This window comes from Megalobrama amblycephala, linkage group LG9 (genome assembly GCF_018812025.1).
Source record: "Megalobrama amblycephala isolate DHTTF-2021 linkage group LG9, ASM1881202v1, whole genome shotgun sequence".
Taxonomy (NCBI): Eukaryota; Metazoa; Chordata; class Actinopteri; order Cypriniformes; family Xenocyprididae; genus Megalobrama; species Megalobrama amblycephala.
Window position 1 is genome coordinate 39,364,299 of NC_063052.1, and position 26,115 is coordinate 39,390,413.

Consider the following 26,115-nt stretch of genomic DNA (forward strand, 5'->3'; position numbering starts at 1 on the left):
AACTATACAGGTGCTGGTCATATAATTAGAATATCATCAAAAAGTTGATTTATTTCACTAATTGCATTCAAAAAGTGAAACTTGTATATTATATTCATTCATTACACACCGACTGATATATTTCAAATGTTTATTTCTTTTAATTTTGATGATTATAACTGACAACTAAGGAAAATCCCAAATTCAGTATCTCAGAAAATTACAATATTGTGAAAAGGTTCAATATTGAAGACACCTGGTGCCACACTCTAATCAGCTAATTAACTCAAAACACCTGCAAAGACCTTTAAATGGTCTCTCAGTCTAGTTCTGTAGGCTACACAATCATGGGGAAGACTGCTGACTTGACAGTTGTCCAAAAGACGACCATTGACACCTTGCACAAGGAGGGCAAGACACAAAAGGTCATTGCAAAAGAGGCTGGCTGTTCACAGAGCTCTGTGTCCAAGCACATTAATAGAGAGGCGAAGGGAAGGAAAAGATGTGGTAGAAAAAAGTGTACAAGCAATAGGGATAACCGCACCCTGGAGAGGATTGTGAAACAAAACCCATTCAAAAATGTGGGGCAGATTCACAGAGAGTGGACTGCAGCTGGAGTCAGTGCTTCAAGAACCACTACGCACAGACGTATGCAAGACATGGGTTTCAGCTGTCGCATTCCTTGTGTCAAGCCACTCTTGAACAACAGACAGCGTCAGAAGCGTCTCGCCTGGGCTAAAGACAAAAAGGACTGGACTGCTGCTGAGTGGTCCAAAGTTATGTTCTCTGATGAAAGTAAATTTTGCATTTCCTTTGGAAATCAGGGTCCCAGAGTCTGAAGGAAGAGAGGAGAGGCACACAATCCACGTTGCTTGAGGTCCAGTGTAAAGTTTCCACAGTCAGTGATGGTTTGGGGTGCCATGTCATCTGCTGGTGTTGGTCCATTGTGTTTTCTGAGGTCCAAGGTCAACGCAGCCGTATACCAGGAAGTTTTAGAGCACTTCATGCTTCCTGCTGCTGACCAACTTTATGGAGATGCAGATTTCATTTTCCAACAGGACTTGCCACCTGCACACAGTGCCAAAGCTACCAGTACCTGGTTTAAGGACCATGGTATCTCTGTTCTTAATTGGCCAGCAAACTCGCCTGACCTTAATCCCATAGGAAATCTATGGGGAATTGTGAAGAGGAAGATGCGATATGCCAGACCCAACAATGCAGAAGAGCTGAAGGCCACTATCAGAGCAACCTGGGCTCTCATAACACCTGAGCAGTGCCACAGACTGATCGACTCCATGCCACGCCGCATTGCTGCAGTAATTCAGGCAAAAGGAGCCCCAACTAAGTATTGAGTGCTGTACATGCTCATACTTTTCATGTTCATACTTTTCAGTTGGCCAAGATTTCTAAAAATCCTTTCTTTGTATTGGTTTTAAGTAATATTCTAATTTTCTGAGATACTGAATTTGGGATTTTCCTTAGTTGTCAGTTATAATCATCAAAATTAAAAGAAATAAACATTTGAAATATATCAGTCTGTGTGTAATGAATGAATGTTTCACTTTTTGAATGGAATTAGTGAAATAAATCAACTTTTTGATGATATTCTAATTATATGACCAGCACCTGTACATCAACTTGCACAAACCTCAAACTTCCAGGTCAAAATAAAATGTTCTCTTCTGACAAAATCAAATGCACCACAATACAGTAGCCTACTGTCAATTACAGTACAGTAAAAATAAAAAAATAAAAAAATAAAAATTCAGCATCCTCTGCACATTTGGCCAAATTTCATAACAGTATACAGTACTATAGCAGTGTATTGGTCTTCTGACACAAGACTATATCCCTAGGCAGTCATTTCTTAGTTCTGCAAAAATACAGTAGGCTACACATGAAAAAATGACTACAAAGAAAGTTGACAATCACAAGTTTGAGGGTGTTACAACATGAGCTCCAGTTTACTGTACATAGAATAGTGAAATTTCCCTCATCTAAAGTACTGGTACTGTATAAGTTTAAAACCGCTGTAAATGATTCTTTCAGCTCTCTCTCAGATTTTGACTAGTTTGTCATCAGTTTTGCTACCTAACGTTTTGAGAAGTGTCTTTGTTTTGAGAACTGTACGAATGGTTTGAGAAAACTGGGCCAACTGAATCACTAAATGTGTTATTGAGAAAAACTAAAATACATTTAGATTCTTACCCAGCTCTGCTATTATTTTCTGTGATCGGGATCTTCTTATTGATTTCGGGTTACTGTTTCGTCACATGGCAAAAAGACCTTTATCCATGATGAAAGTGGAGCGGGCGGTCGTTAAATCAGCTCCCCAAAAAATTACGAAATGATTCTCAGACATATTCAGATGGGATTACATTTCTTAGAGGACGTCTGAGTTAGATGAGAAGCAGTAATTTGCCGTTTCACGAACAAATGGAAAAAAACGTTTTGTAAGTGAACTTGGCTGCGCTGTATGTTTTTGACTCAGAACCGGTTCATAAGAGTCATTTGTTAAAGTAACACTTTTTTTGAAAATAGGCTCATTTTCCAACTCACCTAGAGTCAAACAGTTGAGTTTTATTGTTTTTGAATCCATTCAGCCGATCTCCGGGTCTGGTGGTACCACTTTTTCATAGCTTAGCATAGTTCATTGAATCTGATCAGACCATTAGCATCACGCTCAAAAATGACCAAAGATTTTCAATATTTTTCCTATTTAAAACTTGACTCTTCTGTAGTTACATCGTGTACTAAGACAGACGGAAACTCTGCTGTTGTTTGTGATCGGGATGGTACGGCAGCAAAGTTCCTTAATTATTACGCCAGAATGAGAGTATAGTTCCTAACCATATCAGCCTAGAAAATCGCAACTTTTCATTTTCCGTCGGTCTAAGTACACAATGTAACTACAGAAGAGTCAAGTTTTAAATAGGAAAAATATTGAAACTTTGGTCATTTTTGAGTGAGATGCTAATGGTCTAATCAGATTCAATGAACTATGCTAAGCGATGCTAAAAGTGGTACCGGTCCATATTTCTGTTTTTTTCTGTCATGCTTTGGCTAGCATTACATTATATGATCACGCTCTTTTCATGCAAATGCAATGAAAAGAATGTCCGCACAGAATACGGAAAGGCTTGCACCAGTATCGTGCGCATAGACCGCACGAATCGAGTTCTCTTTCGAGCTTGAACGAACAATAAAACACACACTAATGCCAAAAATGTCTGTTTTGTTGAGTATCCTCATAAGAGTAGCCTTGAATGAGTTAAATAAAGTCTTAAACGAAAGATGTGAGAAAGTGTGTGAGATCTGCGTCATGTGCAGCAGCTGCAGCTCTTAAAGTGACAGCAGCCAATGTCATTGAAGATAATCAAAGAACAAAGGCGAAATCGCCTCCACTATTTGAGGGGACAGTCATTTTTAGTGGCGTCCGAAACCATAGTGGACGTTACTGAGTGCACTCATTCAATCCCACAATGCATCAATAAAGAGTGTACAACCGATGTACATTCAACTGCTAGAGAATAGGCTTGTTCAAGATGCATCGGCGCTGCGCAGACTGATCAGCGAATGGCATCAAAGTACCTCGAGAGCAATTCAAAAGCATAAGGAGTCGTATGCTCTCCAGTCGCTCTCGCATCTCGAACAAGCCCCCATACCCTATTCACTATTCCCTACATTAGTCCATTATATAGTCCACTTGAAGGAGTGAATGAGTGAATTCGGACACTGAGTGCGCCGGATGTGATGCTGTTTTGTCTTTGTGTTTTGCTTGTTGGTTAAATAAAATAAAATAAAATAAAATAAAATAAAATAAAATAAAATAAAATAAATAAAATTCTGACAGTATGGTTGTGATTGCTTATTACACTGCGTTCCAAATTATTATGCAATTGACATATCAGTAAGATTTCAGTACAATAAACATTCAGATTTTAGTTTTTAGATTTTAAATGTTTCTCTTTGTGAGGTTTGGTTTGGAGTGGCTAAAATGCATCTTTACGCACAACTGCCAGCCTGCATGGAGAGCTTCTTGAGACTCCAGAGACACCAGCAGCTTCAAATACCTGTTTGCTGCTCAACACTGGCTGTTTTTATAGCTGCCCTTTTAATACAATTAATTTTTTTGACAGGAACTTTCCTCAATAAGCCTTTATCTGACCGAGTTCTGCTGTGCTCTGAATCACTCACAAATCTCATGATAATTCGATAATCTCCATTCAGTTTCACACAATATTAGTTGTTTTCATGCCTTTTGCACAACATTGCACCATTTCATGCTTTTCATCTTCAGAAAGATCTTTCTTCCTCCCCATATGGCATGAGAACTGTGACTTGCTTAATAATGTGGAACAACCTCTAAGTAGGGTTTCCATAGATCTGGCAAATTATTTTGTCTGAGATTGATACCAGTTATCTAAAAAGACATGGATAAATAAACTAACAAACATTTTCTTAGAAAAACTAAAATCTGAATGTTTATTGTACAGAAATCGTACTGATTTGTCTCTTGCATAATAATTTGGAACGCAGTGTATGTAACGCACCTGCACGAGTATTTCCCGTAAATTAGTATTAGCAATTAGAAGAGTTGCTGCTTCACTATGTCGTGCTTTCATGAAATTATATCTATTGTTCTTCGAATTATAGTACAAGTGAGAGAACAACAAAATGAAGAAGATTTCAGAGAACTCACCAAGGCCTGTTTCACACTGCAAGCGTCAGTGGCGCGTGAGCGTGAACTGCAAACTCGGGTTTGATTTGGGTATGCTATACAGCTGTAATAACTACAATAATGTTTATATATATCATATTTTCTGGCTAGTTTACTTTAGTTTTTTTTTTAGTTTTTTATAATACACCATACAAGTTTAAATGATTAAATCTATAAATATTTTTTAATATTAATTTTCTTTTCTGACACAGCCTATTCCAATTCTTGTTAAAACACACTATATATGTGTATTCTATGCATTTTGAGCACTTTTTTTGTGTGAAATCATATTTATTTTGTCCATCATGTAGTTTTCACTTTAATTGAGGGTTAGCAGCGCAGCAAAAATAGGCCCGTGTGAATGTTGTTAACATGGGCGCCCGAAAAAAATACGCGCTGCTGACTCATGCGGTGTGAAACCACAATTCTCCAGCTGTTGAGCGTGCACCGGTTGTACACTTGTTACTGCGGTGCACTGTGGGATTGAATGAGCACTCGACAACGTTCACTATGGTTTCGTACACCACAAATGGCTGTTCCCTCAAACAGTGCCCTATTTAAGGGTATAGGTGGCAATGATGGCGCACGCATTTGAATCATCCATCCACTTCCCTACAGTGTATATAAATTCATTTTAACTTTCTTAAATAATTTTCATAATTTTTTTCATTACTAGTACTGGAGCTGCAAATTTTTAAATGATTATTAAACAGCCAGCCCTCCCGGTGCACTCAGTGTCCGAATTCACTCGTTTTCATTCATTATATTAGTGGACTGATGTAGGGAACAGTGAATGAGGGAATAGGCGGCGATTTCGGACACAGATAACAGAAAACTACTCACTGCTGTTGATTAAAGAACTTTTTGATCTTTAATAAGGATTAATCTATATTTAAATTAGGCTATAAATCATGCAGTGCAGACTGTTTATTCAGTTTCTGTATATTTCCTATCTAGACAGGAAGGGCACAGGTAGCTAAATATGACATTTATTATGGGTTTTTGTGAGGATTATTTTTTCACTTAAATTAAATGTTTGGTTTTTTTAAACCTAATAAATGTTTAAAATAAATGATAGCTTTCAATTACACTGCGATGTTGAATTGCTATAATTCATGTTTAAAATTGAGGAAAAAATCAATTTCATGGAAACGCAGTAGCTCTATTAGTATCAGTGATACTGGCCTTCATTCATAAAAAGATGGCATTAAACAAGTATTTAAAATATACTGTCTTTATGTTGTTTCTACATTCATTTGGAGATTAACTATGAAATGATTACATTATAAAATATATTAAAAATGTATAAAAACTTGTTTTTAATTGTGATTAATCATGATTATTCACAGAAAAAAATGTGATTAATGTAGTTAATATTTTTAAAACAATTGCCAGCACTAAATACCACCTTATTTCACTTTAATAAAATGACTCAAATGCCCACCCCTATACGACACACACATACCCTTTTTAATAATTTGCCTATAAACACCTGTCTTTTAGAAATATCAGCACAGTCAACAAAAGTGTTTTTTCCTTCTTTATTCTTAAGTCTTCATATACAATCATATATATATTTTTTCTAAATTTTTATTTTTATATTATTATACATTTTATCAGAGCAGTAAGTATCTGCAAAACAATAAGTAATTGACACAATCTGCTAAAAACGGACACAGTCACAGGCACATCCCGTAGGTTTAGCTGTGTGACAGACTGAGGGAGACGATGATCATGATGATCAGATGAGCTGGAAGAGTTTGAGAAGCGCAGCGGAGGTGAGCGTGTAGATCAGAAGACCAGGCAGACCCACCATCCCCACAGGAGAAAGAGATCCAGCGGTGCTGTTGGCTGTGGCTGCATTGGTTAGACCATAGCTTGCAATCATTACAGCCACTAGCAGCAGTAGTAGTATTTGAGTTTTGGAAGCCATACTCAGGTCACTATTTAGAAGAGACAAACAATGAAATAAAATGATGTCCTTCAGTTTTTAAGTGTTTGTAAAATCATATTCTATATATTAATATTTTATAACTAAGACACATCCCAAAATTGCCTGCACCTAATATGGTCACATAGAAAACATAACTCATATATATAAAATACTCATATTTACCGTTTGCCACAGATGATTGTTCTCTGCGTCTGTCGATTCTCTGGGATGTAAATGTGAACAGCAGAGTCGATCTCGGGCTTTTATTTGAATGTTACACATTACACCCTCGCAAGAGGCGGAGATTTGCTATTACTGCTATTTTTTTTTTTTTTGCTCAGTCTCTTCCTCTTGAAGGGTAGTTCACATGAAAATGAAAATTCAGTTTTCAATTACTCACCCTTATGTACTTCCAAACTTTTCTTCTGTGAAACACCAAATTGAAGAACACTAGATCGCATTGACTTTCACTGTATTGACAACAAAAGAATACAAATACAAAACAAAAAAAAAATAGAAAAGAAAAGCTGAGAAACGCTTCTGTGTTCCACAGAAGAAAGGAAGACATACAGGTTTGGAACCAGAATAAATGATGACAGAACCTTCATTTCTGAGTGAATTTGTATCACTTCAATCTGAAGTTATTGATCTTTCATAGTAGGATATTTGGGAATATAAATGGTCAGATTAATTTTCTTGATTTTGAAAGCAGCAGTGTTGTTTTTATTTATATATTTAAACAATAGGCCTTAATGTGAGGACATTTTTCACATCAGTTTGGTGCTTATTTTCTAGATTTTCAGGTAAGTCAGTAAGGTTTATTCCTTAAAAGTAGTTTTACATCAGCTGGAAGAGGTTCTGTCTCATTATTAGGCATTGTCATATCACAGGTTGGTTCAAAGTGAAACTTGCTGGAAGCAATAAAGTTTGCATATCAGCTGAACGATCATACCTGAAACATTTCTGAAGGCCAACACACAGCTTTATGTTGTTCATTAATTCTGTTAAAAAACAACACCTGTACCTGTTTGTAACAATGGTTCATCAAGTCTGCATAGTCAGTGATCTTAACTGACTAGATTAAGACAAATAATAGTCCCTTTTAAAGCCCCTTGAGTAAGCCACAAATATTATTTACTTCATATTTAAACAAACTGCTGAGAACACATTTAGACTTGTTTCAGCACCAACTTTGTGCATTTTTCCTTCTCGTTTTTTGTTGTAAGCATAAGGAAAGCTTCTGTAATGGGTGCCAGATTTCATTTAGTCAGATTACCATCTTGTGCAAGAGTGTAAAATGGCTGGCCTAGCTGGATGATTTCCATATCGTGCAGAGAGACATCATGGAATTGCTCCGGTATAAATATAAATGCCATTTAGTTTAAACCCCTCTTGATGTGTTTATCAGCCCTGCTTGTCATTCTCAAGTCTTATATACATCAGGTTGTGCACATTGATGCATTATACAGTATGCACGCATTATGATATTTTGGTGACCAGATTGTCAAAACCAAAGTGTATTTTGGGCTTCATGGTTTCAGATCTCCAAAAATAACAATTATTTCCTGAACAACAGAGCTGGTCTGAATATTTATACACTTGCAGCATTGTCTTTATTTTAGTTCATTAAAATTGGTCTGAATCTCATCCTCTAGGGTCTAGTCCTGGTCTGGGTCTTAAAGGATCTGGTCTTGACTTCAACTCAAAAACATATCAATGGTTGTCAGTGTGTCCAATGATTCAAAAATTGAGCCATCAGAGAGGAGGTCACGTGTGATTCTAATTTGCTTAGATATTGAGCACTAAAGCAGTCAAATATTACACACTTGCATTAAGTTAATATCAACACAGAATAATTTTGTATGCATGAAATCCCATCATTTGCCATAATGTACAGTACACAACAGGCTAGAGCACACTGCACGAGATATTATATCCCACAATGCAATATGCTCGACTTCATCATCCATTTCTAACTAATGAACAGTGCTGTGTGAGTTACTTTAAAAAGGTAATTAATTACTAGCTACTAGTACATCTTCAACAGTGTATTTAGATTACTGTACTAATTAATCTCTCTCTAAAAAGTATTGGATTGCCTATTACTTTGTAAATCACTAACCTCTACCAGTTGCACAATACAAGGATAGACATGAAACTGCTCTTTTAATTCTTTCAAACAATATACAACTGCATAAATTAATCTTGAACTGACCAAAGTGTGTAAAGGGAGAAGGTTACATTAAAACATACCTTTAACATTACATTTTGATGTTATATGCACTATTGTTTTATGTAAAACTATCGTAGTCTATACAGTATTTAATGCGATTACATCAGAAGTAGCTGTAATTACAGAAAAATTAAGATATATCTTAACTTTTTTACTTTTCAAGGGAAAAGTAGATTACAGTAGGCCTAAATAATTTACTTAGTAATTAATTACACCCAATACTATTAATGAACCAGAAGTAATATCAGTTGTTGTGTTAAATATCTTTGTTGACTTATTATGTGCCAAAAGTAAGAATTGGAACTGAATCTGAATAAAAACTGCTAAATAACAATATCTGAATAACACACGCAACAATATGCAAGAGGCATATTATGTAAATAACATATATATATATATATATATATATATATATATATATATATATATATATATATATATATATATGTGTGTGTGTGTGTTTCCACATGATATTAAAAGAAACAGTAGGCAGTAATACGTCCATGGTGTGCAGTAGTACCAACAAAGAACATATCTGTGCAGATGGAGCTCAGGCCAACCAATAGAATCGCGGATTGCGAGTGACGTATTGTCACCCGGAAGTTCATTAACAACAATGTGCTATTGTTTATTATAAATATCTTTATACAAATGCATGCAAATATATTTGGAAGAAAATGCTAATGTAAATTATCTGAAGAGATGTAAATAAGCTGCGAGCTAACTTTAGAAAATAACTTTATGGTTTACTAATGCACATCATGTTTATGTAAAATTGTTTTTAACCACGAACATGCGACCCCTTAAATCAATTACAGATTTTTTAATGATTAACCTGAGCTTTTGGACTCACTTTTGAGCTCACGGCAGACTGACCCACGTGAGTTCGTGTTCACCCTGATCATGGCGCTCGGGTTCGCCGGGTTTTTGCTCTATTTGAGCGGACTGCACCTCATCCTCGCCGCGGATCATCCGTCCTATGTGGCGGCGGTGTACGAGCACCGCGTGCGGCTGAACTCGAACCCCAGAGTCCCGCTGGACCGGAGATCCGCCCTGGAGCACATGAAGCAAAACCTGCATGTGTTTGAAGAGCAGGCAGTGTTGGCAGCACAGCAGGTACACTTTCAGATAGTGTGAGAGCTTGAAACAATGATCAAAAGACTCGAACAAAAAGAATACAGTAAGAATTTGTACCCATTTAAACAACATGTAAAACTATGCGTAGTATTAATTGAAGCAATATTTACGTCCCAGAAAATGTCACAATTTAGTTTTATAGTGATAAACATCTCAGTGCTTTGTCAGATACTTTTGTCAAAAGGTTGCTTATTTCACAAACACTTTGCACATGAACGTGCTTCTTGTCTCCTCCGAACAAAACCCTACAATTATTTACCAGTCATTTCAGAAGCAAAGTTAAAGGTCAACTATGAATGAGATACTAGTTTGCATAAAAGTAGGCATACAAATGGGTGCTAATGTAAAAGGATTGTATTAAACCATAAAAATGGATGTTCTTTAACTGCTGTTTCAGATTATTTTCTGAAAGTTTGGTACTAAAGATTACACAAGATACAATAGGACTAATGCTAATCCTAGAATCAATCAAGGGGTTAGTTCACCCAAAAATAAAAATCCTGTCATTAATATCTCACCCTCATGTCGTTCCAAACCCGTAAGACTTTCGTTCATCTTCAGAACACATATGAAGATCTTTTTAAAGAGATCTAAGAGATTTCCGTCCCTCCATAGACAACTACGAGTCTTCAAAAAGTTCATAAAGAGGTCATAAAACTGATCCATATGAATCGAGCAGTTTAGTCCAAATTTTCTGAAGAGACTCAATTGCTCTATATGATGAACATATTTAATTTAGACTTTTATTCACATGATATAAACATTGATCTGCGAACATGAACAGAAGCTCAACTGAAACTGCTTGATGCACGAGAACAAAACTCTTCCAGTAGCTCAAAAGTGCTGCGTAACACGAGAATGAACCTCATTGGTTCTTGCGGAAGCTCAAACGTGCTGCGTAACGCGAGAATGAACCTCATTGGTTCTCCTGCGGAAGCTCAAACGTGCTGCGTAACACGAGAATGAACCTCATTGCTCAAACGTGCTGCGTAACACGAGAATGAACCTTGCGGAAGCTCAAACGTGCTGCGTAACACGAGAATGAACCTCATTGGTTCTTGCGGAAGCTCAAACGTGATGCGTAACACGAGAATGAACCTCATTGGTTCCTGCAGAAGCTCAAACGTGATGCGTAACACGAGAATGAACATCACTGGTTCTTGCGGAAGCTCAAACGTGCTGCGTAACACGAGAATGAACCTCATTGGTTCTTTTGCGGAAGCTCAAACGTGCTGCGTAACACGAGAATGAACCTCATTGGTTCCTGCAGAAGCTCAAATGTGCTGCGTAACATGATAATGAACCTCATTGGTTCTTGCGGAAGCTCAAACGTGCTGCGTAACACGAGAATGAACATCACTGGTTCTTGCGGAAGCTCAAACGTGATGCGTAACACGAGAATGAACCTCATTGGTTCTTGCGGAAGCTCAAACGTGCTGCGTAACACGAGAATGAACCTCATTGGTTCCTGCAGAAGCTCAAACGTGCTGCGTAACACAAGGATGAACCTCATTGGTTCCTGCAGAAGCTCAAATGTGCTGCGTAACACGAGAATGAACCTCATTGGTTCTTGCTGAAGCTCAAACGTGATGCGTAACACGAGAATGAACCTCATTGGTTCTTGCGGAAGCTCAAACGTGCTGCGTAACACGAAAATGAACCTCATTGGTTCTTGCGGAAGCTCAAACGTGATGCGTAACACAAGAATGAACCTCATTGGTTATTGCAGAAGCTCAAACGTGCTGCGTAACACAAGAATGAACCTCATTGGTTCTTTTGCGGAAGCTCAAACGTGCTGCGTAACACAAGAATGAACCTCATTGGTTCTTTTGCGGAAGCTCAAACGTGCTGCGTAACACGAGAAAAATTGGTTCCTGCAAGCTCAAACGTAATGTAACACGAAAATGAATCATTGGTTGCGGAAGCTCAAACGTGCTGCGTAACACAAGAATGACCTCATTGGTTCTTGCGGAAGCTCAAACATGCGTAACGAGAATGTGCTGCGGAAGTAACGTGCTGCACACGAGAATGAACCTCACTGGTTCTTGCTGAAGCTCAAACGTTCTAACACGAGAATGAACCTCACTGCTTGCTGAAGCTCAAACGTGATCAAACGAGAATGAACCTCACTGCTGCTGAAGTAACGTGCTGCGTAACACGAGAATGAACCTCACTGGTTCTTGCTGAAGCTCAAACGTGCTGCGTAACACGAGAATGAACCTCACTGGTTCTTGCTGAAGCTCAAACGTGATGCGTAACACAAGAACTAATCTCTTTAAGACACAGACATTCCTAAATGATTTCTATAGGACTCTTAACGTTTATATATCATTTATCAAATAGGGTGCCCAGATCATAGTGTTTCCAGAAGATGCCATCCATGGGTTCAACTTCACCAGAGCTTCTATCGCTGGTTATCTGGAGACCGTTCCCGACCCTCAGGAGGTCACATGGAGTCCGTGTGCTGACCCACACAGATTTCCAGACACTGAGGTATAAAACTGATATTTACTACCCTTTTTAAAGAATCATTTGACATGATGAGAGCCAGTTTTTCCACAGTTTCTAACAAGTTATCTGTTTCTTTCTCAGGTCCTCCAAAGCCTCAGCTGTATGGCTCAAAAGAACCGTCTCTTCGTGGTGGCCAAACATGCCATCCCGTCAGAGCTGTAACCGAACCGCCGACCCTCGCTGTCCTGCGAACGGCCAGTACCAGTTCAACACTAACGTGGTGTTCAGTGACCAGGGCGTCATCGTGGCCCGATATCACAAACAGAACTTGTACTTTGAGGCGGCGTTTGACGCTCCACCGGAGTGCGAGTACGTCACGTTCACCACACCGTTCGCGGGCCGATTCGGGGTGTTTACGTGCTTCGACATTCTGTTCCGTGACCCAGCGGTGACTCTAATAAAGGACATGGGCGTCCGGCAGATCGTGTATCCCACCGCGTGGATGAACCAGCTCCCCCTGCTGGCCGCTGTACAGTTTCAGCGCTCATTCTCATATGCAACGGGTATCACACTGCTGGCCGCAAACATCCAAGCCGCTGAGTACGGCATAACCGGCAGCGGCATCTTCACGCCCTGGGATTCGCTAATTCATCATGATACAAAGGGGAATTCTGGGAAATTGCTAGTGCGTAGAGTCCCCGTTTTGGATCCATCATTTATTGGGGACAGAGCAGACAAAGCACCGGTGCCATTTTCTGGGTATCCAAAAGAGAAACTGAGGTCAGAAGAACCAGAAAAGATGCATGTTTGGCCTACAAGTAGCTTTGACCCAGATGATGGTGTAAAATACTGCCAAAAAGACTCTGAGTGTGCGCAAGGAGTTACATCTGCAACCTTTACCTCCATCATGATGTATGATAATTTCACTTTGGCCCCTTTGCAAGGCAGTGAAGGGAACATTAGCATTTGTAGTGGCTCCGTCTGCTGCCACCTGCTGTTCCGGAGGTCCGTCACGCATGAGTTTTACGCTCTAGGCGTCTTCAACGGCCTCCATGTGGTGCATGGGACGTATTACCTGGAGGTTTGTGCTCTTGTGAAGTGCGCAGGTGAACATCACAGCAGCTGTGGAGAAGAAACCGAACACGCTAATACGCCAGTGGACTTCAGGCTGACGGGGACTTTTATGACTCGTCACGTGTTCCCAGGAATTCTGGGTAGCGGAATGACTCTGGATATTCCGGATCATTCTGGTTGGGAGAGCGGAAACCGCTTTTACATGAGCCGGACGGGAATGAGCACCGGACTCGTAACAGCTGTGCTGTACGGGAGACACTATGAGAAGGACAATGATTAAAATTACACTTTCATAGGACACTAATTATAGTGCGCTACAAATAACACAAATTAGATTTCATCTTATTGAAATGCATTTCTTCACCCAAAAATGAAAATGGAAAATTCTGTCATAATTTTAATAAAACCTCATTCCAAGCTTATATGTTTTTAAGAATATTTATGCTCTATTATCACCTTATTTTGCAACATGGAAGTACTTTATATAATAGGAATGTGTGAGATTCATTAGCCGCTATGCTGTAGGTGAATAACTAGAAGGATAACAAAGTGCGTTAACTATTTCTACTATAAACCAGTGTGTTCATAATTATATGGCAAACATTTAAATAATATGATAATAAATACTGGTTTTCAATATCAAGCAGCATAACAAGCTATTTTGTAGTTAAAAATAACTGGAAGCGGATGACAGCGAAATAAAAAATTCCAAAATAAATTTATAGATATAGTCTCATGATATATTTCAAGTTATCTTATGTCATCCAATTGCTTTATGTGAGAAAAAGACCCACATTTAATGGCTGAAAATCTTCCTCTTTGCCACAAGAATGACATCAGCGTGAGTAAATCATGAGAGCTTTTATTTTTGAGTTGAATTAACTTTTAAAACAATCACGTGATCAAAGCGCACAGCTGAAAAGACTAGCTGTGGTTAAAGACGGTATGAAACGTAAGTTGGGAAGTCTTTTCATCCCCATTGTGACGTATGTCTGAGCGAAACTGCTTTCCAAACAAGAACAAATGTAGGGCGGGGCTTGATTTTGTCCATGGGGAATTGACTGGATGGTTGTGGTTTGCTATTGGTGGATCTCATGTGAGTGACAGGTTGCCCCGCCCTCATCATCAGAGAAGAGATGCTGCAAGAGGGAGGGGAGTTGATTTTAATACATTTTAATTTATTACCTACAAAAATAAATTTTAGTTTTTACAAAACATACTTTAAATAATAGATGTAATGTAGGGTAAAAAAAAAAGATTCCTGAAATGAAGAAAAAATAATATATAAATATTAAAATAGATAATGCAGAACGTTAAATGGGGTAAAACGATTCCTGAAAATAAATATATTATACGCAAATATTAAATAAGAAGAAACAATCAGTGAATGGGTTCAAAAACTATAGGAGTGGATGAATAAAATGTTTTCTTTTTGGCATATTAATTTATGATCTTATGTATTCTTTTAACATTTATTAATAATGTTAAAATAATATTTTTTAAATATTTTGCCAAGTTTCTGTAATAAAGAGACAACTGTGGAATCTTATGGCAAAAATGATTTATTATTTAGAATTATTAATAATTATTAACAATGTACCAAAAGGTCAAGTCACACACCTGATCTTTTCATTGTCTTTGAACTCTTATAAAATAAATCACACACACACAGTCATTCAAATTATTCATAATCTCTCTCTTTCACACACAACAGGAAGAACGCTGTAATTCCTCACAACAGCAGAGGAATAAATACTCGTTAAATCTGAACTCTGAAACTCTCCAATTTTTTTTATAATAAATAATCCATGATGTTGCAAACCTAAATTCAATCTTCATGCACAAACGGGGATAAAAGTAAAGCCTGGAGGGAAAGTCTGCAGCTCTTGGTCCCGGACGTCTTTAGTTTTCCTGTTTCTGCAGTTACAAGAATCCATCACGTTCCACATGAATGCTGGGAATTACAGTCCCACAGCTGTCAATATGAGCAGAAAACAAAATGAATTTAAATAATGAGTATTAGTGATGCTTGAGTGTTCAAACGTTGACACTGTAGAGAAGAAACAGAACTGGACTGGTCAAACTGCAGTGTTGGCCACTTCTGTGGCTCTTATTTTCCTGTTTTTCCGCTTTCTCCTGAGACTTCGGACTCACCGGTCACGGAGGGACGGCAATAATCAGCATAGTCACCATTCGGCCAATGAGGCGATAGTTTAAGACACTGAGGGGCATGTTGTCAGTACGTTTCTGAGTCTGAATCATTGAGTTCATCATCGGGGACGATGAGGCCGTCCTCACGGCCCAGGCTGTTGAATTTACGGTAGGAGACGTGCTCGGACCGCAGCATTGGTAAAGGGTCAAAGGTCACGGTCTTGGATGGGCTGGAGTAATGGTTAATGGTGGTAAACGCGAGGCCCGATATGGTGCTGGGACTGCTGAGGGAGATGGGCATCATGGTGGCGAGTATCAGCGCCAAACAGTCGGCCACGTCTTTGTTCGGGGCACAAGCCAAAGCTGGAGTGTAACCTGGGAAACACAATTAATGTTTATTTGTATAGCGTATATTTGTATATACGTAGTCAACTACTGTTGTTTTATTGTGCATTATAAATAAAATGAGACTGAGATATGAGCATGTCCATATATACAGCTATAATAGAACATGTTGTGTATTCAATTAAACAGATACAACAAACATGTAGGCAACAATTACAACTTGTGCTTGTAATGATTAAATTAGAAGGATAACATTTGACAGTTTTGTATGTCCATCCAAATGAACTATGAAAAACAAAAATCGGCAGTGAATTTGTACCTCAAAACCATTTTCACCTAGTGTAATGCAAATTTATTGTACAGAAATATTATTATCAGCAGTTCCGTTTACCTGTAATTGACCCATAACCTCACACTTCCGGTCAAAAGTTTGGGGACAGAAAGATTTTTTTCTCACCAAGGATGCATTTATTTAATCAGAAATACAGTGAAAATAGTAATATTGTGAAATATTGTTACAATTAAAAAGAACAGTTTTCTGTTTGAATACATTTTAAATTTATTCCTGTGATGCAAATCTGAATTTACTGTTGTTTTTGATGAATTTAAGGCATCCTTACTAAATAAAAGTATTTTTTTCCCCCAAACTTTTGAATGGTATACTGTATATGTATTTTTTTTTTTCAATGAAGTGAAAGTGAGATTCAATTTAAAATCTTTGATGCAGTGTTATTGTAGTACCACTGAGATGCAATTATAGTTTTTATTAATATTTTGAATTTGTTTTTATATTTATTATTTTTATTTTGTTTTTTGTCATTTTTATTAGATTTTTTTTAAATTAATTTTTATTTCAGTTTTAGTTTTTTATTACAAGTTAAACTAAACAAAAATGAGAAATAATAAAATAATATTTTATTTTAATTTATTTCAGTTAACATGAAGTATTTATTAAGTATTTTTGAAGAATTTAGGTATTTATTTATAATTATTTAAGTAATTATTAAATATTTATTGATGATTTATTAAGTATTTTTTATGGTTTTACCGTTTTAGTTATCTAAAATAACCCTGCATTGATGAAAAATGTGGTGTGGTTTTAAACGCTTTAAACGCTCACCGTTTTCATCCACGGCGAGGACACTGGCTCCTTTACCCAGCAGCTCCTGCACGACCACCGTGAGCCCGTTACGAGCGGCAACGTGTAGCGGCCTGAGACACGAGAGAGAGAAGCAGCTCTCTTTAGTCTCGAGATCATGAGGAGAACAAATGGAGGGAGCTTTTGTATGCGTGAGGAGACTGAACTTACGTCTGCAGCGCTGCGTTTGTGCAGTTGATGAGGTTTCTGTCCGTGACCTTCTCAAGAATTAACAAGGCACTGGTTTCATGTCCCTACAGCGCAAACAATTCAAGTGAAAATAGATTTGCATTTCACAGAAGGAAGTACAAGAGCATGCAAGGCTGTAAAAGACATGCTGTCTTTTATGGCTCAGATAGTCTGATATAATGAGAATATGGAGGGAAATAACACCTCATTTTGTTTTAGAGCCCCAAACTGAGCAAAAATAAGAAATTTGGTCCATTTGTTGTTATATAGTACATGGTCAAAAACCAAGATGAGATATTTATAACAGCATAACACACTGCTTGTACAAATTGGATATAAATATGAGCCGTCACTCTATATTTGCCAATAATATATGGAGTTAAATTAATGCCTTAAAGTTTTGCACAAAAATAAAGTTTTGCAAAACACAAAAAAAAGAATTGAGCAATAAAAAATGTTTTGCAAACAAAAATAAAGAATTGCAAAGGAAAAAAAAATGAGCGGAAAAAATAAGTTTTGCAAACAAAAATAATAAATTGCAAAATAAAATAAAGTAGTGCAAAAATAAAAATATAATCAATTACAAAAATCAATGACATCTGCAATCCTATTTTATCTTTGCCACATATTTTTCATGCTCAGACCTACTAAATCATTTGCAAAGCTCATTTTATTCTGCGTTTCAGTCAAGCGTGCGCTCACGATACCTGGTTTTCCTTTGCGCTGCACTTTTCTGTGAGGATCTCTTTATGGCACTGGTTTGACGTGGGGGTGGAGTCAAGAAACGGGGGCACGCCTCCGCGAAATGCATTGGAAGGGAACGTAATCGGCGACAGGTGAAATAATTCTTTGACATGCTTAAAAATAATGAATGGTTTGTTTTTGTTGGTTTGTTTAGCATATGTTGTCGCCGATTACGACCCCCTCCAATGCATTTCTTATAGGAATATGACCCGTTGCGCTCTGTCTCACTGCCTGTATCCACTTTTGTGTCCTTAAACATTCGTTTTTTTGGGGTCGACAGCTTATAAAAACTTAGTTCTGGGTTTTTTAGCTTGTTAGCTGTACACCTTGTCACACAGCAGCTTTAGGCATTGTTCTGTTTTTTGTAATGAGTCAGAAAAGACAAGAAGGCAGCCTCACACAATACAAAGTCAATGGAGACGGTTGGATTGTTTTTCCCCCGGTGGGCGTGGTTTTCAGATTATAATAAATGCGCTCTGTCTCTATGCTTGATCTGTTCTGTTCCGATCTGCGTTTCCTGCCGATGACGTTTTTCGCGGGGGCGTGCCCCCGTTTCTTGACTCCACCCCCACGTCAAACCAGCGCCATAAAGAGAACCGCACAGAAAAGTGCAGCGCAAAGGAAAACCGGTATCGTGAGCGCACGCTTGACTGAAACACAGAATAAAATGAGCGTTGCAAATGATTTAGTAGGTTTGAGCATGAAAAATATGTGGCAAAGATAAAATAGGATTACAGCTGTCATTGATTTTTGTAATTGATTATATTTTTATTTTTGCACTACGTTATTTTATTTTGCAATTCTTTATTTTTGTTTGCAAAATTTTTTTTTATTGCTCAATTCTTTTTTTTGTTTTGCAAAACTTTATTTTTGTGCAAAACTTTAAGGCATTAATTTGACTCCATAATAATATGTCTTAGCAAGATGATTTTTAAATGCTTTAAATATGATACAATAAAGGCTTTTTAACTCATATTTGATTTTGATGCATAGATCCATTTAGCAGCTGGAGGAGCAGCTCTGTTCACATGCTGGTTTGGACTGTGTTGATGTTGTTTGTGTGTACATCAGATGCTGAACTCTAGTGTTTGTACCTTACTGCAGGCCAGATGCAGGGCTGTGTTTCTGTGTGCGTCCTGTAATGTGAAATCTGCTTTCGCGCTGCTCACCAACACCTCTGCAGAAACAAAACACTCGTCATCATCAACATCACTCATATTAACATCACCATCAACACATCCAGCTGCTTTCTGACTGATCTCGATGAGCATGTTGATGTTTACAGTGACTTCACTACACATCTGGTTTAATGATACAGACATTGAAAAGAACCTCTATCGCCCTCTAGAGCCACAGCAACCCAATAACATAAAAAAAAAAATAATTACATGAAGTTAGATGAAATTATTAAAGTTGAAGTACTAAAATTACAAAAACTACAAGATAAATAGAAAAAAAAAAAAAAGACAAAACAGTTAACAAAACAAAAAAATTCAAATGAAAACTAAACATATAAATAAAATATTCTATCTTTAATAACACTTTGTCGGTATTTAGGAATGTTGTTCACAAAAGTAACGTTACATTATTGTGTTTCTTCAAATTTAAGTACCTACTTATGTTACACTAACATTTCTACAGCATTCGACAGTTCATAAAAGAACATCTGTCTATGAAAAGAGATACACTCGTGTTTAAATGTTTGGGGTTGGAAAGATTTTTATTTTTTTGAAAGAAATCGTTTCATAACATTAATACAGAGCCCCGCACATGACATGCAAGAAAAAAAATTAAATTTATGCACGATTTACTATTTCATTCCCTTGATTTATAAATCAAATCGTCTGCCAGTAATTTTACTGTGGTATGAAATACAGCAATTACTGGATAATTGTTGCCAGTAAGTTACAGTTAATTTGACAATAAACATTTTACAGTGTACATAATTATAATTCATAAAATAGAAATATAATAAATAATTAGCAGCAAAAGATGAGAAGTTTTGTCTGTAAAATGTTTTCACTATAAACTGATTTAATTTGGACTGAGAGATACAGGGGGAGTGGCTTTATTGTATCACTTTATTCACAGCTGATTGGTCCAGTTTTGGTTTGAGATCCCAGAATAAAAGCTGCTTGGAGCAGGTTAGCCGGTTACCAAAAAACAATCCACCTTCATGAGCCCGAAAAGACAGAGTTTGTTCAAACTAATCTTGAACTTAACTATGTAGAAAGTGAAACCAGCTTTGTGCAACAGGTCACAGAACACACACGGGTATCGTGGCTACAGTCCAGTTGAACCTGTGATGACGAGTACTAAGGTTGTTTTACATATCAGTGGAGTTACAAAACAAGAAAGGCTACCTACTCACTGCATTGCCATAACCTCCAGCTCTCCCTCTCTCGACCTACTGTCAGAGCATGATGGGTGGAGCTGCATCCCCCAACCACACCCTAACACTACCATAACCCTATCTCTCCACCCATTAAACAGGCTAAACTCCACCCTTGAGCTCCAGAGAGGTGGAGCTGGATGCTGTGCAGCGAGAACTACTTCAAACAAGACTGAACCGAAAGTAAAAAAGAAGGGACGTCGAGGCTTTAAGTTAACATTGGGTGATTAAACAGCCAGATATTTAGTGGTAAGTTCAAAACTTATTCTTCATGTAATAGACATTTACAAATTAGATGTTATTTAGGTTCATGTGGTTCAGTGCCGGCCCTAGCCTCTTTGGTGCCCTAGGCAAGATTTTTTTTTTGGCGCCCCCTTATATTGCGATTTATCTAAAGGGGCGAATCTAGAAAATTATTTCTAGGGTGGCAAAGGGGTGGCATGAGGTCTATGAGGGGTGGCAACACCAAAGCAAGCGCTCATGCATAGTTTTTGGAGATTTATAGCCTTACATACACAATTGTGTTCACAAACATTGCATTACCAGAAAGTATATATATACCGTTTAAAATTAATTAAATAAAAAATTCAATATCCATCATGGCACCAAGTAAATACACTATATGAAAAACTTCTAAATGAGTCTGAGCTTGTATCACTAAAGGAGATGAGCAGTTTTATTAATATTACACAGGCTACTTCAATGGTATATCACATTTTAGTGCAAGTTAAAGAGCAACAAAACAATTTTTGAATTTCTGTTATTAACAGAGGTGGGAATGTGTGTGTTCACCCAGAACACCCTATCAACCACATACTCTAGCAACACATCAGCAACTGCATAGCAAGAGCCTAGCAACCACCTAGCAACACTTTAGCAATCACCCAGAACATCTATATTCTGGACTAACTGACCAAAGTTTTTACATTTTAAGACTTGAAGTTGGGTTTATGACAAGCCAACATAAATTTGTCCTTCAAACTTTTCAGTCTCTATTGTTTTTCTTGATTGCTAATGCACAATTCATGAAACAATTCAACATTTTCTCACAACTAAACACAATATCAAAACTATACACCAACTTGCACAAACCTCAAATGTCCAGGTCAAAATAAAATGTTCTATTCAAAAACGTATTCTTGTCTGACAAAATCAAACTTTGGCATCAGATGACACACAAAACATAACAAATACACAGACTACTGCACTGCCCAGTGAACACTAGTGAGATCAATTCATATAACACTGTAACAAAAATACCTCTATTTCATTTTACTATTATAAATTGATCTTGCAGTAGATGAAAAGCATGAGAAAAATAAGTATGAACTTGGTATGCACCACAATACAGTATACTATCAATTGCAGTAAAAGTAAATTCAGCATCCTCTGCACATTTGGCTAAATTTTATTACAGTATACAGTATAGCAGTGTATCTTCTGACACAGACTATATCCCTTGGAAATCATTTCTCAGCGCTGCAAAAAATACAGTACAGCCTACGTATAACAAATGGCTACAAAGAGAGTTGACAATCACAACATTGAGGGTGTAGCCTACAACGTGAAATTTCCCTCATCTAAAGTAGCATACTGGTACTGTGTAAGTTTAAAACCCCTGTAAATTATTCATTCAACTCCCTCTCAGATTTTGACTGGTGTGTCATCAGTTTTGCTACCTAATGTTGTCATTTTAAACGTTTTGAGAAATGTATAATGTGTTAGCAATCGAGAAAAGCTAAAATACGTTTAGATTCTTACCCCAACTCTGCTATTAGTTTCTGTGATCGGGATCTCCGTATTGATTTCATGTTATTGGTTCATCGGATGGCAAAAATACCTTAATTTATCCATGATGAAAGTGGAGCGGGCGGTCGCTGAATCAGCTCGCCAAAAAATTACTAAAATTTCAGACATATTCGGATGGGACATTTCTCACAGGACTTCTGAGTTAGCCGGGAAGCAGCAATTTTCCGATTCACGTACAAATATGGGAAAAAAATCGTAAGTGAACTTGGCTGCGCTGTGTTTTTGACTCTCAAAGAACCGGTTCATAAGAGTCATTTGTTAATGAAGCACACTGGGCGCGCTGCGTGCAACCATCATGCACAGTTTAGGCCTATTGAAAGACGTGTTTTCTTGCCATTACTTTGCGTTGCGCAATTTATTTTAGTCATCATATTGAAGCGCCACTCCTGAAAAGCAGTACTTGAAACACTGCTTATTTTATTCTGTGATAATTTGGGGGTGGCAAAGCTTTTTATTAGGGTGGCACATGCCACCCCGTGCCACCCAGGTAGATCCGCCCCTGTCCACACATCCGGCCTCTTTGGCGCCCCCTAGCGAGATTGCGCCCTTAGCATTTGCCTATACTGCCTATATAACGGGCCGGCTCTGCACGCAGAAAAACTATTTATTATATATTTAATATGCCGCAGCGCCCAAAATGTATCTGGCCGCGCCGCTCTCTCTATGGAACCGGGCAGGAAAGCTCGTCTCACCTAGAGTTCTTAGTCGAACCTGCCACTTATCAGCCAATCAAAAAAAGAAAGAGGCTATACAATAGCCAATCAGAAAATAGCACTATTGTATCTGGGTAAGATTTAACGCAACAACCAATAAAAAAAAGCATATCCTGGAATTGTTCACCATCATCGTCGTTCACCCACAGAGGAAACCACTGGAACTCTGAGCATCATGGAGATTGGAGATCTCGGTTGGAGATGTCACTCTTGCCTGTCTTTAAAACTTGAGAGCCCTGTTTATTTATACTTATTTACATGTTTGTTGACTATATTTATTAGCATTCCTCAAGTAGAATGGTTTTGACTGACGGCGCTCTGAAAAGTGAATAGACGCGCTGAATAAGAGACGGTAAAAGTGAGTGGGTCTAACATCACTGGTCTTAGAAAAAAAGTGAATGGGTCTTGCCCTTCCACATAAAATGGTTCATACATAAAATGGTTCATAAATATGCACTGTGCAAAATGAAAGATAATATGATATAAAATAATCTGTGAAAATAACAGAAGCTCTAAAAATACATTTTAACAGGCTCAAATAAGCATGAAAATAACTGAAACATAAACAAATTAAGCCTCTACCCAATATATTTAAAAATTACAATGCAATGAAAATACAGGAATCGGCATTGGCAAGAACCAAAAATAAAAGTATCGGGATCAGCCTTGTTCTTGAAAAAGTGGTATTGGTGCATATGCAGGGAAAAAAATTTCTGAAATAGTGGCAAATATGATCAAAAATATCATAATTTATGATTGGAGATAACTGTCATAAGATGCTTAAGCATTGTTGTGTAAAAAAAAAGAAGAAAAGTTGTGTAAAAAAAAAAGTTAAACCCTGTTAAAATGATCACGAACTCTGTGTTTATATGTTCACAAACAGTAAAAGTAACACTGAAGTAGTGTCAAATGCAGCACTAAAATATTAAGCTTTTGTAAAAGAGTCTAATATAGCTCAAAACATATTTAATTATTTGTGTGAACAATGATAAAATATGTCAAAAATTATAATAAAATAAATTAAAATATTACAAATATTTAACAAATAAAGTACAATTCATGTTTTTGAATTCAGTTTTCATTTCACATTTATTTGTATAGCGCTTTTCACAGTACATATAGTTTCAAAGCAGCTTTACAGAAAATGCATGACAGCATTACAATTTAGAGTAATCTGTTATCAGAGGTGAGGTGACTGTGTCCAAATTATGTAATTTCAGAAATGTACATATATAATCATGCAGTTAGCTAACAATGAATTAAGTGTTTCTGTTTTAAAAAAGAGAAACACAACAGGAACATTTGCATGCTGTTGGATATTACTGTAACAGAAAGAGCGAAACTTTAAACAAACATGCTGATTCATACAGAAATGCATTATTAGAAGATATGATGAAAGTAAGCATTTATCTTTTAACTTCACAGATCAAATTAAACTCACAGGCAAGATGCGGAGGAGAAGACACAGCAGCATGACACCACCTCCTGACAGTAAGTAATGAGTAATTCATATTTATCCATCCATTCATTCATCTATCTATAAATTAATATGTTTGCCATATATGTTATTTACAGTGAATGAAGGAGGAGGAGGAGAAGAAGGAGGGGGATGGGGAGGAGGAGGAGGAGGAGGAGGGGGAGGGGGAGGAGGAGGAGGAGGAGGAGGGGGAGACGGGGACGGGGGAGGGGAGACGAAGGAGGAGGGGGAGGAGGGGCAATGAGATGGTTGGGAATATTAGGCATAGGAACATTATTAGCATTTGGAACAGTAAAAGTAGCTAAATCAGGAGCAGCAGCAAAAGTGGCGGCAGCAGCAGCAGCAGCAGCAGGACCAGCAGTGGTGATAGGAGTAGGAGTAGGAGTAGCAGCAGGGGTAGCAGCAGGGTTAGTGATAAATAGATATAGAAGATGACCCCCCCTTAGAAACAAAAATCTTTTATTTTATAATCATTTGCTCTAAATTGTATTACATCAAATGAATTTAAAGGTTCATAAAATCCCAAAGCATTTATTCATGAGAGCGGTTTCAGGGTAGAATGCAAGTGTGACTTATTTAAAAAAAATTCATAATTCCATGAATTCATGTAAGCAAACATTTAAAGCATCTACATTTATATGAATGTGTTTAAAATGTTTATAAAATGCAAACATGTCACTTGTTCATTTTTTGGGTGATTTGTGATGAATTGTATTGGCAAAATAAGGTGTGCAATCAATTACTGGTGTTTTGTCAAACACTAAGGGGATTTCTTAATTCCGCATAAAGATGAATGTGGGGAAACATGAATTACTCCCCCTTTTCAGGTATAAAGTTAAATTGTCTGTTTATACTGTGTAAAATAATGTTTTGTATAGGGAACCCTGAAATATGCCTTGTGTTTTGAAAAGGATGCAGGAGTTTAAAGTGTATGTATTTTGTTTTTGTTTTGTTTTTTGTTTTAATTTCAATATGTGATATAAACATTTGCAGTTTTTTAGACTTGCCTTTTGTTTAATTTCCTATCAGATAACTAAGATCTGCACACTTCACTGTTCTTTGTAATATAAGGATATTTTTATATTTGCATTTTTTGTAATATTTTGTTTGTTATTTAATTTCTCTGTTTTCTTATCCATAATCTTTTGAGTCATTACATTGAGTCATGTTGTGTGTGATGGTGGATTAGCAGCTAGTGACATTCACTCTTGTGCTGAAGGGGTTTGATTCTGGAATCCACTGCTCCAATATTTATCTCTTGAGTGATTTATAATCAAGTTATTAATCAACATTTATCCTTGTAAATATTACATTATTTGAAAGATGTATGACCAGAAAGATGTATCTTCAATTTATGTTAAAGCATTTATTTTCCTTTTCATCTTCAGACACTAAATAATGATGAATATTGTCTATACCTCTTGTGAGTGAGAACATGTTATCAGTATGTTTTGGGGAAATATGCTGTTCAGCCAACTTCAACTTTAAAAAAGAGACTATGTATCTGTGTTTGTGCGCTAGTATTTTTGTTACAGATCCTGTATTGGAGAGGTGGGCAAAGTGGCGCCCAGAAACGCATATCTGTGACCTAGATCACCCCATGACTAAACTATTTGTGTCATCCAGATAA

The 26,115-nt window shown here is 37.3% G+C and overlaps 2 protein-coding genes and 1 long non-coding RNA gene across 3 annotated transcripts; 1 reads left to right on the top strand and 2 right to left on the bottom strand.

The window, feature by feature from the left end:
• Nucleotides 1–6,226: 6,226 nt before the first annotated feature.
• On the bottom strand, nt 6,227–9,733 carry LOC125275860. The gene is made up of 3 exons (XR_007186526.1): nt 9,719–9,733; nt 6,816–7,102; nt 6,227–6,642 (listed from the first exon to the last, which is right to left on the bottom strand). It is a non-coding gene; the product is annotated as an uncharacterized LOC125275860 (long non-coding RNA).
• A 35-nt stretch (nt 9,734–9,768) lies between these two features.
• Nucleotides 9,769–13,949, top strand: LOC125275859 (biotinidase-like). The gene is given in 4 exon segments (XM_048203166.1): nt 9,769–9,981; nt 12,346–12,495; nt 12,595–12,648; nt 12,650–13,949. Coding segments are annotated over 4 exon segments (1,575 nt in total). The 3' UTR covers nt 13,808–13,949.
• A 1,122-nt stretch (nt 13,950–15,071) lies between these two features.
• On the bottom strand, nt 15,072–19,417 carry LOC125275862 (serine/threonine-protein phosphatase 6 regulatory ankyrin repeat subunit A-like). The gene is made up of 4 exons (XM_048203167.1): nt 19,189–19,417; nt 17,333–17,415; nt 17,144–17,235; nt 15,072–16,053 (listed from the first exon to the last, which is right to left on the bottom strand). Exons 1-4 carry the CDS (start codon nt 19,414–19,416, stop codon nt 15,764–15,766), a joined length of 693 nt encoding a protein of 230 aa, XP_048059124.1. The 5' UTR covers nt 19,417; the 3' UTR covers nt 15,072–15,763.
• Between the last annotated feature and the right edge of the window lie 6,698 nt (nt 19,418–26,115).

Coding starts and splice junctions, on each gene's coding strand:
- LOC125275862 (XM_048203167.1), bottom strand. CDS start 19,416: ATGTCTGTATCATTAAACCAGATGTGTAGTGAAGTCACTGTAAACATC. Junction 17,416..19,188: donor TGCATCTGGCCTGCAGTAAG/GTACAAACACTA, acceptor TTTGCGCTGTAG/GGACATGAAACCAGTGCCTT. Junction 16,054..17,143: donor CCTCGCCGTGGATGAAAACG/GTGAGCGTTTAA, acceptor TGTGTTTCCCAG/GTTACACTCCAGCTTTGGCT.